A 17,001-nucleotide genomic window follows, 5' to 3' on the forward strand; every position below is an offset into this window, starting at 1 on the left:
GCATTGCTCTAATACTGTAACATACTGATTTTATCCTCACAACTATCCCACAGGGAGGTATTGTGGTTCCCCACACTCCCCAAATTCATAGATGAAGAAACTGAAGCACTCAGCTATTAAGGAAATTTTATAAGATCCCATACCTAGGGGTAAAAAAACAGCTAAAATTTGAGCTCAGGAACCCCCAGCTTCAGAGCCCATGTTTTCAACTACCACCCTGTGTACTGCTTCTCACGGGCACCTAAACTGGCCAGGGCTGACGAGCCATCTGCCTCTCTCATCCAGTCCTTCCAGAGCGCATGCAAATTGTGGGTTCTGCCCTCTTAGTGACATGGTAAGCCCCATGGCATTTCCACTTGAGGTCTGCGTTCCTCATTTCTCTAGTGTCTTGAGATATTGTAACATAAGTCTTAAGTTCACAAACCTGGCAGCTTTGTGAGTTAGAGAGAATTCCTTTTGAGGCATGAATTAGTCTTCTTCAAATGTTTTGACAAACTGAGAGTGTGGTGCTTAGGGAAAGAAAAGCTTCGCAGTGTTTGTGTGAACAGACATCTTGCTAAAACAACTTTAGACCGTGTGTGAAGCTGGATCATTGAAATAACTAAAGGGTGATGCTGAGTTTGGGCTCTTGAGATTTGACTAGCCCCCTGCTCTTTGCCCTCCATATACTCCCATTGTTAAGAAGCTGGCCTGAATGAATGTCTTTCAATGTCCTTCAACAAAGTAGGGTTGGGGCATCCCACAGGATTAAGAAAGCATAGTGTGTGCCTGGTTCAGCCTCTCCCATGCATGCTTGCTCATCTGCTCACCAGCACCCCAGCCTCACCTTCTCTTCCAGAGCACAGAGGGCCACCTCAGTGGTCTGATCATGACGGTCACGGTTTTCTAGATGTTTCCAGCAGTAGATGAGTGGACAGTCAGGCCTACGTCATTCTTGGTCACTGCAGCCACTTGGCCATGCCTCAGCACACAAGGAAATGTTTGACCAGGGAACAGTTATTATTGGTACCTGGAATCAGAACACAGGAGCAGCATGTGCCCAAGCAACAGAAAGACACCCAAAAATAATTCCTGACTCTCAACCTTGTTTGGGAAACATGGCCGAGGTTGGGGCAAGAACAGCACTGCCAGCATGGCCTATCAGGCACATTTTTCCCAGCTTTATACCAACACCCCTGTCTCCTCCTTACCACAAAGTTTGAGGCCTATGTACCACAGGGAAGCACATGTGAAAGACAGCTATGTCCCAGAGTCAGATAATACCAGGTAGAGGAGAGAAGGGAGTAGGTGGGCCACTCATTGGGTGAGAAGGAGACTTAAATCTATGATATATGTTGCAAATACTAGCCTTCAGCTCTGGAAGGGACCCAGCTAGGCCCAGGGTAGGATTCAACAAAAAGGAAAAGGTCAAAGACTCAATTATGGACAGGTGCTACTGCTTTCTGAAGGAAGAGGCTTCAGCTAGCTGATGTTCTGTTATATCCGGGACTTGTGGTCTTTATCTGGCACTGTATAAAGATGCAAACCTAACAGCCATCTAAGATGCTTTCCATGACTTGCTTAACCCAGTTTCTAGTCTGCCAATGTCATGCTTTGGTGTGTATTTTTCTGCCACCTTTATAGAACCTTGGAGTATTTAACAAGCAGGATAGAGTTTAAAAATAGGTCTCAGAGCTTCGCTTGCCTGTGGTGGTAACTTTCCACCACCGCTGAGGTTGTCTTTAACACTAGTCACTAAGGAACCTCTGTTTGCAAACAATAGTCAAATATTAGAAGTCTTGAATAAGCTTATGCAAAAAAGAACACTCATTGTAAAGATACTAGGGTGTCTTAGGAATTCAGCCACAGGAATGTGGTTGGGCCTTGGAGGAAAATAAGCTGGAATGGAGGGTTTGAACCCCTTTGGGCTACTTCCCCTGGCTCTCATCCATGCCCATTTTTCTCTGTGATTATCAGCCTGCTTTATTGTTTTCCTTGCTCCTGTGGTTGAAAATGTCCACCTCTGAGAGCTACTGAGTTTGCTCTTTCCTACTGTCATTTCCAGTTTATGAGGAAAAGCTCTGTATGACTGAGTGATGCCCATCCTTGGGGGAGAATGGAGATCAGGAGAGAGCCCATATCCATAGCAGATAAGCAAGGTGCTTCCTTCTAAACCCATTGGAAAATCATTCCGAAGAGATTAAAGACAGGTATTACTAACTTCTCTTCTTTTCTACCTCCCTCTTCCATAACTTTATTGTCATTCTCTCATTTAGACATGCCAGGTCTTCTATGCATTCATTTGGGAAATGAAAATTACTTCCACATAGACACACACACACACAAGCTGTTGTTGAGTGGAATTGGAGGAATGTATATTATGTAGTATGGGCTTAACAAGTCCATTTATATATTTAACTTTCCTGGGAGAAAAGGCCAGAAAAGCCTTCTGTAATTCCTAAACTATATTCCTAAACTATATCCTCCTTCGTGATATCCCCACCACTAATTATTTGTTTGACATCTTTGTCTCTCCATAGACTATAAAATTTTCATTGGCAGAGCCCATGACAGCTTTATTCACAATTTATTTATATCTTCAGTGTCCAGACATACAGTAGGTGATCAATAAATGTTGAATGAATGAGTGATGTTAGCTTACTCACCTTACCATGACGTTCCCAGTTGAAAACATCACCTCAAAGGTCCCTGGCAGATTTACCAGTTTTACTATCAACAATCATAGTAACAGAGCTTTATATATTTTTTTGCAAAAGTCTAATTAAAGATTTGACTTGCCTTTCTTGATTCTCCCTTCTCTCTCCCTTCCAGTTTTCCTTAATTTATTATCAAAACATAGTTATTCATTCTTTTTGCTTCTTTCTCAAGTCTTTCCCCTCCTCTCCATTCCCACTATGCCCAAGTAACTTTCTTGCCTGACTCATGGACCATGGGTCCATGGGTCCAAACCAGCCCCACCTCCCCCATTCATTTTAGCATGCAATGAGTCACCCTAAAATCTGAGCATTACCGTATTATCCAGCTGCTCAAAGAATGCTGGTACTGCCCTCTTCCTATACCATACAGCTGAATACTTCAGAGTAGCATTTAAGGACTTCTGTGGGTGAATCGCCACTTCTTTTCCCAGTAGTATCTCATGCCACATCACTATAGGATCCCTTTTCTGGAATAAGGCAATATTCTAGGAATACTGCATATTTTTTGGGGCCTAATAAAAAATGACAAGTAAGCATCTTTGTTCAAAAATGATTAAAATTTGAGATGGTGCCACAAGTCACAGGCTCATGGAGTCAGCCCTGCCCAGGATGTACCATGTTTATTCTATGACATTCAAGTTCTCGTGTATGTTCTCCCCTAGCTCAAGAATGGCCTTTATCAACTATCTTACTCAGATGGTTCTCACTTGAAAATATAAAGGTCCAGTTCTTCTACCCTTGGTTGCCTTCTATTTATATGCATTCTTGAATGGTGTGTTGCCTAACACTTTATTTATCTAACTCAAGTGTGTATGTCTTCTCTTCACCACTAGATTATTCATGCCTCTGATTGCTTTGTATCACCCTCATGCCTCAGCAAAGAGCAAGGAATTGTTACTGAGAGGCTGAAATGACATATAAATGAATAAAATAAATGATCACCAGATTGGCCTGGTGATGCTAAAGTTTTCTGTAGTATTCATAAAAGTATGATTTTAGTTCACAGTTCCACCAGGGGATCACCTGAGATCCTGACACATCACGCCTGACTCTTCAGAACCCTTGGTAGAGTTCTGCTGTGCAGTCTCATACTTAATTTCTGCATTGTGGACAGAATTCTAAGGACTGCTATATGATAGTGAGTGAGCTCAAGGGGGAAACTGCAGAAATGAAGAAAAATCTGAGAGATCTGAATTTGAAGATATATAAAAACCCTAGTCAAAATCAAAGCCAAGTGTCATGAAATGTTAGAACTCCAAGGAGCCTCTAAAGTCATAGTTCTTTTTTTATTGTTTCATGAAGGAGGGAACTGAAGCCTAGAGAGGTGAAGGATCATGACCAAGGTCACATAGCTATTTCATGGAAGGAACAGGATCTGGTCTCTTGAACCCTTGTGTGACGGTAAGGGACCGCCCACTGATAGGCTGTGGCAGACACAGATCTTCTCATCACTACACATGAGTACTTGGCCTGTGCACAAAGCAGAAATTAAATACAGATGCAGATTATTTTTTAAAATAAAGTTCATTTTGTTTTCCTGCAAATTCTGGACTTTGGTATGTAGCCATCCAAAATTCAAACTATAAAAATGATTTCCATTTAGACACAGCATTTCTATAGGCAGGACATAAAAAAGGTAGAGAGCAATGAGAGCACAAGTAGTATGTGTGGGTCTGGGAGAATGACTACTTTTTCCTTGTAATCGTGGGGTGCTTGTTGCTAGGCAAAATGTAGGAGATTCTAGTAGAAGCCAAGAGTTCATTCTAAGAAGTTGCTGCAGAAGTAGTATAAGCCCACCACCATCTGTTAATGTGAAAGGATGCTTTCCTCTGCTGCTGTTGCTAAGGGACCTGAGCTCAGTCCTCTGATGGAATCAGAAAGATTTGCTGTGTTCTCAAGGATTCACCCTCCCCTAGGAAGGTTCAGTGGACCAAGATGGGAGGACAGGGCTCTCTCAGTGCAATGGCTCCATACCCACTCCACCCCTCGCTCCATTCTTAAGCAATACCATATACAAATGGATAAGATCACTCCATTCTTAAGCAATACCATATACAAATATATATACACAAATCACAAAAATAATGTATTTTAATTTGGAAGGGGCTTAGGAGCTATCCAATCCAATCATTTTCAAACTCTACTCCACAGGGCTTTGACATTTCAGGAGAGGTTCTGCTGTTTTTGCTCACTCCTGTGCTGTTGTTTTTTCCTTCCATGTAAAACTGCAGCTTTAAAAATATTTCATGTATTTTTTAAAAAGGCTTGACAACACCTAATTCTAACTTAGTCCTTCCCTTTTTGGATATGGAGGCTGGATCCCAGAGAGATGAAATGATTGTATTATTATTTTGAAATATCATTGAAAGAAGACATTTAGGTTCACTTGTTAAAATCTGGGCAGTTATTTTCACCTTCCCACATAGCTATGGCACAGCCGTTCCTAGAGGGAGTAGAATTTATGGAACATGTGAAAAAAGGGGGAAAGCTGACTTTGTGATGATGCTATCTGGCTGGTACAGCGAGTGCATATCTTTAATTTTTCTGTTTCTCCCCTTCCCAAAAAGATGATTTATTAAATAATAAGCATAAATTATTTACTTCAAGTTTAAATACAAATTAACTTATAATCCAGAGAAAGACATGTAGGGTTAAAACATGTAGGCTGCGCAGAGGCTACAAAATCAGCAAGACTATGGGACATTGCTTAAGAAAAATGGAGGGATTGAGCAAAAAAATAGTTGAGTGAAGAGTAGAAGAGAAAATAAATCAGATATGAATAATAGGAAGACGTTAAGAAGGCAGTGTATCCATGGTAACATGAGAGAAGTAATGGCTGGGGATGATGCTCTTAGCAATGATGACTTATTTGAATGGACCAAATAGAAGCTTAGCACACAAATTTCAGCAACTTTATTGCAATTCTTTGGATGATAAAAAAGTTCATGGGCCCATGTAATACTCTAGATAGTAAACCAGAACTAATAATTGTCAAAGAGTTAGGAAGCACTAAGATGATTCGTGTTGTTGTTTGGGGATGATAATATTGCTGGTACTGTTGGAAAGTCTTCTGCACCCAGTATGGAGGAAACAACAGCCTTCTCCACCTGAAGTGGCAAAGGAGAGAATTCTGGGCTTCAGTTAGGCCTGTCACTGAAATATGAATGGATGGTGGCTCTACTGATTAGAGCAGATAGATAGCTCACATAAATTATCCCAGTCTCCTGTTTGCTGCTTCCAATTTATTTAGACAGTTGAGCACAGAGCCAGATTCTTACAGCAACTCTTCTATGGAAAATTAGGTTTTGCTTCTTTTTTTTTTTTTAACTTTTCTTTCTCCTTTCTTCCACCTGCCTCTTTTCTCCTTTCTGCTCTCCCTCTTCCCTTCCCTTCTTAATTCCTTTTTTCCTTCATCTTTTCTCTTTTCCTCAGTTTTTATTTCTTTCTTTCCTTTTATCAGAATTAGAACCCCCTTCCTATTTGGTCTACAGATAGTTCATGATATGAGCAAAAATGTAACGTATAAATCCAGAGTTTTGCCAGAACATTTGGCCTATTTCTTGTTTTCTTTCTGGGCTAAGACTTGGTATACCCTTGGTTTAACAAAGCTTTTATTTTCTATTAATTATACATGAATTAATAACCATTACAGGAATACTTTCTCTCTCTCTGTCTCTATCTCTGTCTCTCTCTCTCTAACACACACACAAATATTCTTTTTATCATGAAAAAATCTTAGTTGTTCTACTCTAGTTCTGTTACTGCCTCTTTCTACCTAATCCCCTATCCTTGCTTTGTCTTCTTTTGTTTGCTCCATTTTTCTTAAAATCTTCAGTATTTTCAGAACTTATTCATTTCAGAATTTCATCAGACTAAACTTCCCTCCCAGTTGTGTATATACACACTCACATGAATACATGGCACTGCTATCTTAATTTGATATATTGCCTCTGTTACTGGTATGGGTATAAGGATAAACTCAGCCTGACACCAAATAAAACAAACTGTTAAGGTCATAATAGAAAGAAAGTGTAAAAACAAATTTAAGGTTATATATGTATATACTATATGATTAAAATGATATCTAAAATCCATGTGATGTAGAAATTAATTATGTTGGAATAATTAATGATTTGGAAAAAGTAATTATGCCTTTTCTAATACTATGTACTAATATTAATTCCAGATGTACTGAAAGTCAGATGCAAAAACCAAAATTATAAAAATGTAAGAACACTGAAGTGAATATATAATCTGGATATGGAGATCTATCTAAATCTACACCTTAGATAGAAATTATGAAAGAGTTTTTTTTAAAGGATTGAATATCGAAATGTTAAATGCTAGAAATCGTCACAAACACAATTGAAAGGCAAACCAAAAACCAGGGAAAATTTACAAGAGTTAACAAAGTTTAACGTGTATGAAATATAGTAGCTCTCCTGAATCTTTAAGGAAAAATTCCAATAGAAAAAAAATATAAAATATGTTATCAAGCAAAGATACTATTACTCAATAAATCTTGAAAACATGTTTGACCCATTAGAAAGTATAATGAGATACCATTATCACTTACCAAATTGGTAAAGCTTTTTTCTTCAGTAGCATTGTTATCTGTTGTTAATAGGGTATAGTAAAATGGGGTACTTCTGGTAGTTTTAGGAAGAATAGAAGTGATACATCATTCTGGAGGAAAAAGATTAAGTGTACAGTGAAAGAAAAGTAATTAAAAAGATATTGGAACATGATGAAATACAATGTAAATGTTAAAAATGAAAGTCTCATATACACATCCACATCAATATAGCAGTTTATTGCTATTGAAAAAGCAAGGCACAAACCCATATTAAAATGTGTCTCAATTTACACATAAAATATTTGTTTGTTTATATTTCTCAAATCTTTTCCTCAGAATTTCTTGAAATGTTTGTTAAAATGTATTTCCAGTACGCCTTGTACCATAGCCCACTGGACTATGATCTCCAGTAAAAGGACCCAAAAAAAGGTGTTTTGTTTTATTTTTTAACCAGACCCCCACATGACTCTTAGTAATAAGTAAATTGGGGCAAGCCTGATCAAAGCTAATCCAGTCTCTTCTTGCAGTTTACATAGAAAGGTAGATCTAGAGATATCTGTCTAATGTAACAAGTGATTAAGAGCAAAGTGGGGTCCAGAACTACATGTGCTATATTCTGGAAGAATATGCCTTTCTAGAACACCAAGACCAGTGTTCTTAAACTCCCTACTACTTCAGTCAGACAGGTACCAGAACATCTCTTCAATTGTTTCACATTTAAAACAATCTCTCTTTGTTGATGGTAAATGGAAAGTTTTCCATCTCCACCGTTCCCTAGCAATGTGACATTTTCAAACAGTAGCACAAAACTCTTTAAATAGCAAAGATCCATTTCCACTCTATCGTGACTCAGTACAGCCACAGGATTCTTCTCAAACTTTCCTAAAAATGTCATCTTTGGGCTGGACTCAAGAGGAACATTTCAGCCAAGGAGACGCATTTTCCACTCTGTCAGGAATGAGCAAGCATGGGGTTGGAACATATAAGTGTTTTGAAATCCTCAGAAAAGCAATACTTCTCACCAAAACCATGGCAACAGCTCTGTATGATGTCGTCATGGCCTGGGATCATTCAGGGGCCTCAACCTGACTGGTGACTCAGATGGATCCATCACCTCTATCATTGGTACAGTCACCTTGCTGCCTGTTGGCTCCAGGGTGAAAATAGTCCCCTACATGATGCTGTGGACACATTGTGAACAGTGATGCTAAGCTGAGAGCCCTTCATGTTGTGTTATTGTGGAGGCAGGTCTCATGAATCATGTCTCATGTTCTAGTGGCTTCTGACTCTTCATTTGAAAGAACCTCTCCAAATGGAGGAAACACATTAAACATAAGGTAGACTTGGCAAAGTTACTGTTTTGTCATTCAAATAGTTCCATCTGGAATTTGCACCTGTGGGGCAAAATTTTAGAATCCAGACTAATGGGTTTGAATTTTTTTCCCTCAGTTTGTATCTCTGTGGCCTTGAGTGAGATATTCCTGCCCTCTGAGTCTTAGGAGCTATAACCTGAGGTAAATAATTCCTTTTGGATTAGTAGGGGGGTTCAATGAGATGATTTATTTAAAAAAAAGGCTGTCCCAGAGACTAGCATTTTTCAATTCTAGCACTACCCAACAGACAAGGAAAAGAAATGAAAGGATGAACAGAAAGGTGTAAGAAGTGATGTGTGACAAGTTGAGGACTCAGTAGTTTCTCTTTGCTCCGTTTTCTGACCTGTGCCTTTCCCACCTTGCCGTGTGTACCTCATAACCCATTTCTTCAGTCCCCTCTTCCTACAAGATTTCTACAAAATTGGGGTTCCCCTGGTGGCGCAGCGGTTGAGCGCTGGGCTGCAAGGCTGCCCGTCAGCCTCAGCAGCACCAGTTCGTTCCCTGGCCACCAGCGAGGGTCCCACAAAAAAAAAAAAAAAAAAAGAGAGATTTCTACAAAATTCCTCCTTCCCAGTTTGTGCCACCTACCCACAGAGACCAGGAATCCTGGATATGGCCAGTGTTTAAGGCATTAGTCTCACAAGGCAACTTACAGCTCCCTTTTCTTCTTCAGATTCTGTAACCAGATGTAAACAAGTGCACTTTCTCCTGAAGCAGCCACCATCATTACAAATCAGAAAGATATGTGACAGCCTTGTACAGTTTAGAAGTGGTTAACTCGTTAACTCCATCCCAATAATCCCGAAATTGGTTATTGAGATTTATTGTTAATATTATTGCCATATACAGATGGGCGGGCTACAACTCTAGACATAGACTTGCCTAAAGTTACATAACTTGATGTAACTGACTTGACTCAGCTTGACTCAGAGTTGAGCTTATGGTTTCCATTCTGAACCCCTTACTCTGTCATGCTGCCTCCCTTCTACTTCAAGAAAGTTCTGCCCATCAGCTAGAGGAATAGGGCAGAGGTGACTGTCTGTGTGACAAGAGCAATGTCACATGTCCAATGGTCTTGATATTTCCTGTTTCTTCAACCTGAAACTCACAAGAGACCAGCACAGGTACTTAACCTTCCTCTCCTGGGTGGTTCTGCTCCCCTACCCCCACCCCCAGGCACATGCAAGAGGTGTATTCTGTTTGTGAACCAGTGGTGTGTAGAGGTACTCTAGTTCTTATTCTTGAATCATGTTCCCTCCCAGACCCAGGTGCATGCAGGGGACTTATCCCTAGTCCTGCACTGCACTTGATCCCAAAGTTTCTATATATCCTTTAATAATGATTAAGCAGGGGACTGCTTCTCTGACTTAATAGGGTTTACACTTAACGATTGTAGAATATCAGAGGAATGTATTCCTTCTTTGAGGGGAGGAAAGTGCCTGGGGTGTTAGTGGAAGTTGCTATGCTGGTTCAAGCTAGAGTAGTCGAGAAGCATTTGTTTTAGAATGGTAATAAGAAGATCCTCCCTACCTGACATGAAATCTATCACAAGTCTAGAATAATTTGAATAGTGTAATACTGGACCAAGAATAGCCATATTAATTGGAAAATCAAGAGCCGGGGTCTTCTGAGTAAAAAAGCAACTTGACTATAAACATTTGATTCCCAATTCTGACAACAGTGACCAAAAGAATGCAAAAAAAGAGGGATAGGGCCTCCCTGGTGGTGCAAGGGGTTAAGACACAACCTATGAAGCTGTCTGCAACCACTGCGGCATGAGTTCTATCCCCAGTGAGGAAGCTGACCCACATGGCATAGCAGACCTCTCCTGTCTTGCCCACTGCTCCCCTCAGCAGTGTATTTCAGTAGATCTACCTGTTCTGTTCTCTACTCATCTCTGGTGAATCCTCTCATCCCCTGCACCTCTGGCCTGTACCCCACTTCTTGTATGCATAAATATTTTTTTAAAAAATAGAGGGATAGGGATCTCCCTGGTGGCACAAGGGGTTAAGCACTGCATTATGAAGCAATCCGCGGCCTCTGCAGCACAAGTTCGATCCCCAGCTGGCCAGGAAGCAACCCACATCATGAAGCAGACCTCTCCTGCCTTGCCCGCTGCTCCCTCAACAGTGTGTTTCAATCAGTCTGTCAGTTCTGTTCCCCACTCTGTCTCTGGTGAATCCTCTCACCCCCTCATCTCTGGCCTGTACCCCAGCTCTTGTATGCTTTAATAAATAAATCTTTAAAAAAAATAGAGGGATAAATGACTTGGGTTCCAGAAGCTTGGAAAGATTGACACCCAAATGCCAGAGCTGTAGGGAACATGTTGGGATGGCATGGAGAAGGCACCGAGAGCTCACCTCTCTTTACTTCCCAAAGATAACCATATGGCCTTAAAGGAAGTGGTGAGAAAGCTCCATGAAATCTGTAGGTGGTTAGAACTGGGAGTGGGGAGAAGGCATGGGCCAAAAGGCACCCCGCTGCTCCATCTATTTTTAGCCATAGTGGATGAGTGGAGCTCTGCCAAGAGCTCTGGGGACACAAGTGACCACAGCAAGCTGAACCAAGGCGGGAGGCACTGCTCAGCAAAACACAAAGAGGCAAAGAGGGAAGGAGGTCAGTAATGGTTGAGGGCAGCTGTACCCAGAGGGAAGGACTGCTTCACGGAGCACAAGATTTCGGGGCTCTCCCACATGCCAGGCAGCAGCAACCACAGAAAAGGATGTGGACATTTGCTCTGAACAAGAGCCATCCAGGGACAAAAATCCACTGCCAAGATTATCCTGGCCTTGGCTCCCAGTCTCTCCCTTTAGGCCTGGAGCCCTGAACTGGCAGCCAGGCCTCCAGCTTCAGTGGACATAAGGAGTATAGCAGCTTCCAAGTGATAAGAGCAGCAAGGCCAAACGCAGTAGGTAACCCAGGCATGCTGAGCTACTGAGAAGAAAATTATTACCACCTTTTAGGAGAGCTATTTGCCCTACCTACCAAAAGCCTTCAAACTTGACATTTCCTATAACCAAACAGTTCCACTTCTAGGAATATAACTTAGGGAAATATTGAGGACCTGGTTTTACATTAACTACAAAGAATGTTCACTGCTGTTTTTTTATGGTAAAATAATATTGCAAACAAACTAAATAGCCAACAGTGGACATTTGTTTCAAGACCTTATAGAATAACCAAAAAATGTAATACCATATTGTGACTAAAATAACATCTATTAAAAATATTAAATGATATTGGGATATACCTATGCTATATAAGTAATAAAAAAGCAGCTAATGGAGGAAAACTTACAATGTAATCCCCCATAATCATATAGGAAGAAGGACCTTAATGCATCAGATATTAGCAATGCATCAGATATTAGTGATAGTTATCTTAAGTTCAGAGATAAGTACTTTTTTTCCTGGAAACTTAATGTTTATACATTGAGTTAATACTGGTTTTGCTTACCACCTCTTTATCCTTTTGTGTTATACCAAAGAGAACACTTCAGCTCGTTCTTCTAGTATACTAATTGATTTGTAATTATATTCATTCTGAGATTCAGCCATCCTTATTTTAGTAAACTAAAATTTACTTTGATCTTTGGTCTAATTTTTTTTAATTTTAGTGAAATACACACTAAATTTACCATTTTTAAGTGTGTTTCAATGGCATAAGCACATTCACGCTGATGTGCAACCATCACCACCCTCCATCTCCACGTTTCCTTTCATCTTACAAAAATGAAAGCCATTACCATTTATACAGCAATCCTCCATTTCTCCCTTCCCCTGTAAGTCACCATCCTATTCACTCTAGACTGTTCTAAATACCACATTAAGTGCAATCATATGGTATTTGTTCTTTCGTGATTGGGTTATTTCATTTCACATAATGTTCAGGTTTCATCCATGCTCACCAATATGTGTCAGAATCCCTCCCTTTTAAGGCTAATACTCGATTGTGTGTATGGACCATGTTGTATTTGTCTATACCTCCACTGATGGACTCTTGGGTTGCTACACCCTTTAGTTATTATGAATAGTGCTGCTGTGAATGTGGGTCTCTTCAAATCTTTGCTTTCATTTCTTTTAAGTGAAAACTCACAAGTGGCATTGCTGGACCACTGGTAGTTTTATCTTGAATTTTTTGAGGAGCTGTCATACTGTTTTCATAGTGCCTGTACATTCTACATCCCCAACAATGGTACGCAAGGATTCCAATTTCTCCACAGTCTCCCCAGCACTTGTTTCTCTCTCTCTCTCTTTCTCTCTCTCATTAGTCATCTTAATGAACGTGAGATAGTTTATTTTATTTTTAATTAATGAAAATTGTCTTGTCTATCTCAATCCATACATTCTTTCCTTCTAAGTTTAGAGTCTTTCTTTCATGGTGCTGACATTCCTCCCATACTAGGTGATTACTGATCATGCCCTCACATTGTGCCTTTGTGGAAACCTGTTAGACTCTCTGGTGTGAAGGTGAGCACAGCCTGTGGGGAAAAGACATGTTGCTGACACTTGTGTTTTGATCTGACTCCAGGATTGGGAGGGATATGCAGGGTTACCAGTGGCTAGTTTCAGATAGTGAAAGATTCAGTACCCCATTGGGTTTTGCCAACAATCTGGAAACCCACTCCTGTGTCTCCCGACATACCTTATCTGCTGCTCTTACCTAGAGACAGATGGTAGCATCCCCCATAAGCAGTGTCTGGTCCACTGTGGAGAGGGCTTCAGGTGGAGGTGGAGGTTGACCTCTTGTTTTGACACCTCAACTAACAATCCTGTCACTGAGCCTTCGACCACCTCCTTCTTCTTTCAGTCATCACTTGCATCTATCTTGAGATGTAGTTTTCCATTTCAATACCATATTCTTTCTATGTCTTAAAGACTATTTTTTTTTTAGATATATATTTTTTTTTAATTTTTTTTTTTTATAGAGGCATGTTTTATTTATTTATTTTATTTGTTTGTTTGTTTTGTTTTTACATGCACTGGGTACAGTCAGAAGCACGGGAGGGTGAGAGAATTCACCAGAGCCAGAGCGGGGAGCAGAGCAGGCAGAAGGACCGAAGTACACTGCTGAGGGGAGCAGCGGGCGGCAGGAGAGGTCTGCGCGCCATGTGGGACCCTCCTCTGGTGGCCGGGGAGCAGCCGGGGAACGAACTGGCGCTGCAGAGGTTGCGGGCAGCTTCGCAACCCAGCGCTCAACCACTGCGCCACCGGGGAGGCCCCTGTCTTAAAGACTATTTGTAGATCTGATCCAATGAAGAACCCTATCCTTCTTTTCCAATGTCAGTATAGATTTTTAAAACCATCGTTTCTGTTATTTATAGGAATCGGGTATGTGCTCAGTTTGTCATCTTGAAATAGAAAACATTTACTGCTTTTGCTGCTAAAAAAGAAAGGGATAGGAAGTGTAAATTACTGTACATTAGAAATTAGCACCTAGAAACAGATTGCGCTTAATATAGAAGTTTAGTAAATGGCAACAGCCACACTACGAATCAGTGAGCAAAGGAAAATTCTTCAACAAATGGTGGTTGTGTGTAGTTATATACAGTTGCCAACTAGTTGGAATAAATTAAGATGATAGCCTAGCCTCAAATCATATACCAAGTTCCACATGTGGACCCATGTTGGTAAAAGGCAAAGGATGTGAACACATATATTGGTGTTTGGCTTGGGTGTGTTGAAGAAGAAGAAGAAATGAAGAAATGTAACAAGGCCACAACAGAACACTGCACAAAGTAATCTTATGAAAAGAGTTTTAGGGAAATTAGTCTGGGAGTATGTGTACAGTGCACCGCAAAGAGAGAGCTATTGATATCTTTACATGTTCTCAGGAAGCCCAGGTTTTCCTACTTCTGGATTGGTAGTGCTTACCTTTTGGAGGCCTTGGCCTTCTTTGGAAATCTGACAAACACTTCGGACTCTCTCCCAAGAAAAGGTGGATGTTTGCTGCCACCTGTGTACATGACAATTGTGGAATCCTTGAATTTCCTACAGCGTATTGAAAGATCCCAAACTAACCTCCCTTTATAGATAGTAGTATATGTTTCTCTCCTTCCTCATATCACCAAATTCTTCAGATACATTTTGTTCAAAATTTTTCATATTTTCTCTTTCATTTCCATTTCTATTTTCTTCATCATATACTATTACTAGTATATATATATGAAATAATTTATAAATAGTAAAAAGCATATTACTATTGATATGTGTGTGCTGTTATATGTGTGCATGTATGATATATAATAAATTGTGATATGGATAGTAACACATTTTTATAATATAGACTATAGTTAATTTAAATTTTTCTAAGTAAGACATGACTCTCCAGCGGCCTCCCCGGTGGCGCAGCGGTTGAGCGCTGGGTTGCAAAGCTGCCCGCAGCCTCAGCAGCACCGGTTCGATCCCCGGCCACCGGGTGAGGGTCCCACATGGCGCGCAGACCTCTCCTGCAGCCCGCTGCTCCCCTCAGCAGTGTACTTCGTCAGTCTGCTTGCTCTGCTCTCCGCTCTGACTCTGGTGAATTCTCTCACCCTCTGGCGCTTCTGACTATACCCAGTGCTTGTATAAATAAATAAATAAATCTTTAAAAAAAAAAAAAAAAAGACATGACTCCAAAAGACCCTGTTTGAATTTCCACATGGATCCCATCTCCTCATAATACTACCATTTATCGATGAATTATGACATGCCAGGCACTCTGCTAAGCAGCCTGTGTACATTGTATTATCAAACTTTATAGCAACACCACAAGGTATGCACTGTTCCCACTTATAAACGAGGACAGTAAAGGTCAGAGAGCTTAAGCAGCTTGTCCAGAGTTACCCACCTATGAAGGGACTAGAGATGAGATTTCAACCAGGTGAGACTCCAAAGCCTTTCTTCCTTGTGTCTCTCCTTTTGAAATCACAGACAAATCCCTAACAGAGATTGATGGTGATGGTATTAAATCCCTAACAGAGATTGATGGTGATGGTATTCATTTCCCAGGTGGTTTAGTAGAGAAAAAGGGAAGTTGCTGCTGTGAAAATAAGATTCATTTCAAAGAGGAGACAATTGTTCTAATCCCAGCTTGTCACCTCCTTGCTGCAAAAACCTGCCACTCTCTGCTTCTCTCATCCTTCTCTCTCCATATCTACAATGGAAATGAAATGTACCTCACACTTTTGTAACCATTCTAGAAATAAAAGTCATGCAAGATGTGTATGATGCAAAATAAGTCATATTTAGCGCAACTCACAAACTAATGCTTCCTTTTCTAAGTTTTGCAGTTACGACTTCAACAGAGAAGGACCCAGGAACAGCTGGCTAACCAAGGCATAATACCACGTGAGTAGCTGTGTCTCTTATTACTCATACATCACCATTGGACCATCCTATCTGAGAGCTGGAAAGCAGCTCAGGGCACCATGTTTTCATCTCCCATAGAACCTGTCTCAACAGAAATTCCAGACCTTGTATACTCTGCTCAAATGCTAGTCATCTGCGGGAGCTTCCTTTTAATGATATAGGTTTGTCTAGGTTGTTTTTTTTCTAAACACAATTCATTATGGGCATTCCTCACCTTCTGTTATTTTTAGAATTGGTTATAATCACTATTCCTTAGAAGGATCATCACATAATCTTTTTCTCACTTCCTTGGCTTCACTTCCATTTGAGGTGCTGGAACCCACAATGAATTGAATATTCTCAAGTGTTTCCCTTGTGGAAGAGTGATGAGCAATTCCTTTTTAGCTGTATTGTTGAATTACTGGCCATAATTTGGGTCAAAAAAAAGAAAGATTATTGAGAAGATATATTTGAAATTTCCTACCAATTGGGAGATTACATCTCTATGGAAGTTGTGTCAATCAAATGCCCATTTGTGTGATGGGATAGAGTACACAGATGCATTTGTGTGAAATGATTTGTTTTCTGGATTTCCAGAATCAAATAGTTTCTATATGAATAAAATGTTGCTTGGTTGAAATTCATACTCTATTGTCAATGTAGTTACTAAAAAAGTCTTATGCATAATAAAATGATTTTTATTTTTAATTAAGTAAAATGATAAAGGTTAATTATCATTCATTTTCCCTAATATTCAGCCACCTTCTTTCAAGTGTGTAGATTCTCCCATGGGAAAGGGTCAGAGTCACAGTGGTGCCCACTGCTGGCCCAGCAAGGACAGACCTTCACTCCTTAGCTCCTCTCAGAAAACCAGACCCCAGAGGAATATCCACCCATTGAGAGATTGGGGCAGAGACGGTTAATATCTTCAACCTAATTGGAGAGGGAATATGTGATCTAAATTTAGTGCAGAGGAGGCATGTTTACCCAGCACCCAAGGGTATAAGTGTAAAGGCAACCCATGGAGA

The 17,001-nt window shown here is 40.3% G+C and overlaps 1 protein-coding gene and 1 long non-coding RNA gene across 4 annotated transcripts in view; one reads left to right on the forward strand and one right to left on the reverse strand.

Annotated features, from left to right (window-relative positions):
- The window catches only part of LOC119231721 (uncharacterized), a 200,155-nt gene that overhangs the window by 159,013 nt on the left and 24,141 nt on the right, over positions 1–17,001 (reverse strand). The window lies entirely within an intron of this gene.
- Positions 1–17,001, forward strand: part of MYOCD (myocardin) — an 83,110-nt gene that overhangs the window by 13,788 nt on the left and 52,321 nt on the right. For all 3 annotated transcript variants that reach the window (XM_037492543.2, XM_037492545.2, XM_037492544.2), the window contains exon 2: positions 15,908–15,973. In XM_037492543.2, coding sequence (XP_037348440.1) covers positions 15,908–15,973 — 66 coding nt within the window. The remainder of the gene's footprint in view (positions 1–15,907; positions 15,974–17,001) is intronic.

Source organism: Talpa occidentalis, unplaced genomic scaffold (assembly GCF_014898055.3).
Source record: "Talpa occidentalis isolate TD23 unplaced genomic scaffold, MPIMG_talOcc4v2.1 talOcc4.7, whole genome shotgun sequence".
NCBI lineage: Eukaryota > Metazoa > Chordata > Mammalia > Eulipotyphla > Talpidae > Talpa > Talpa occidentalis.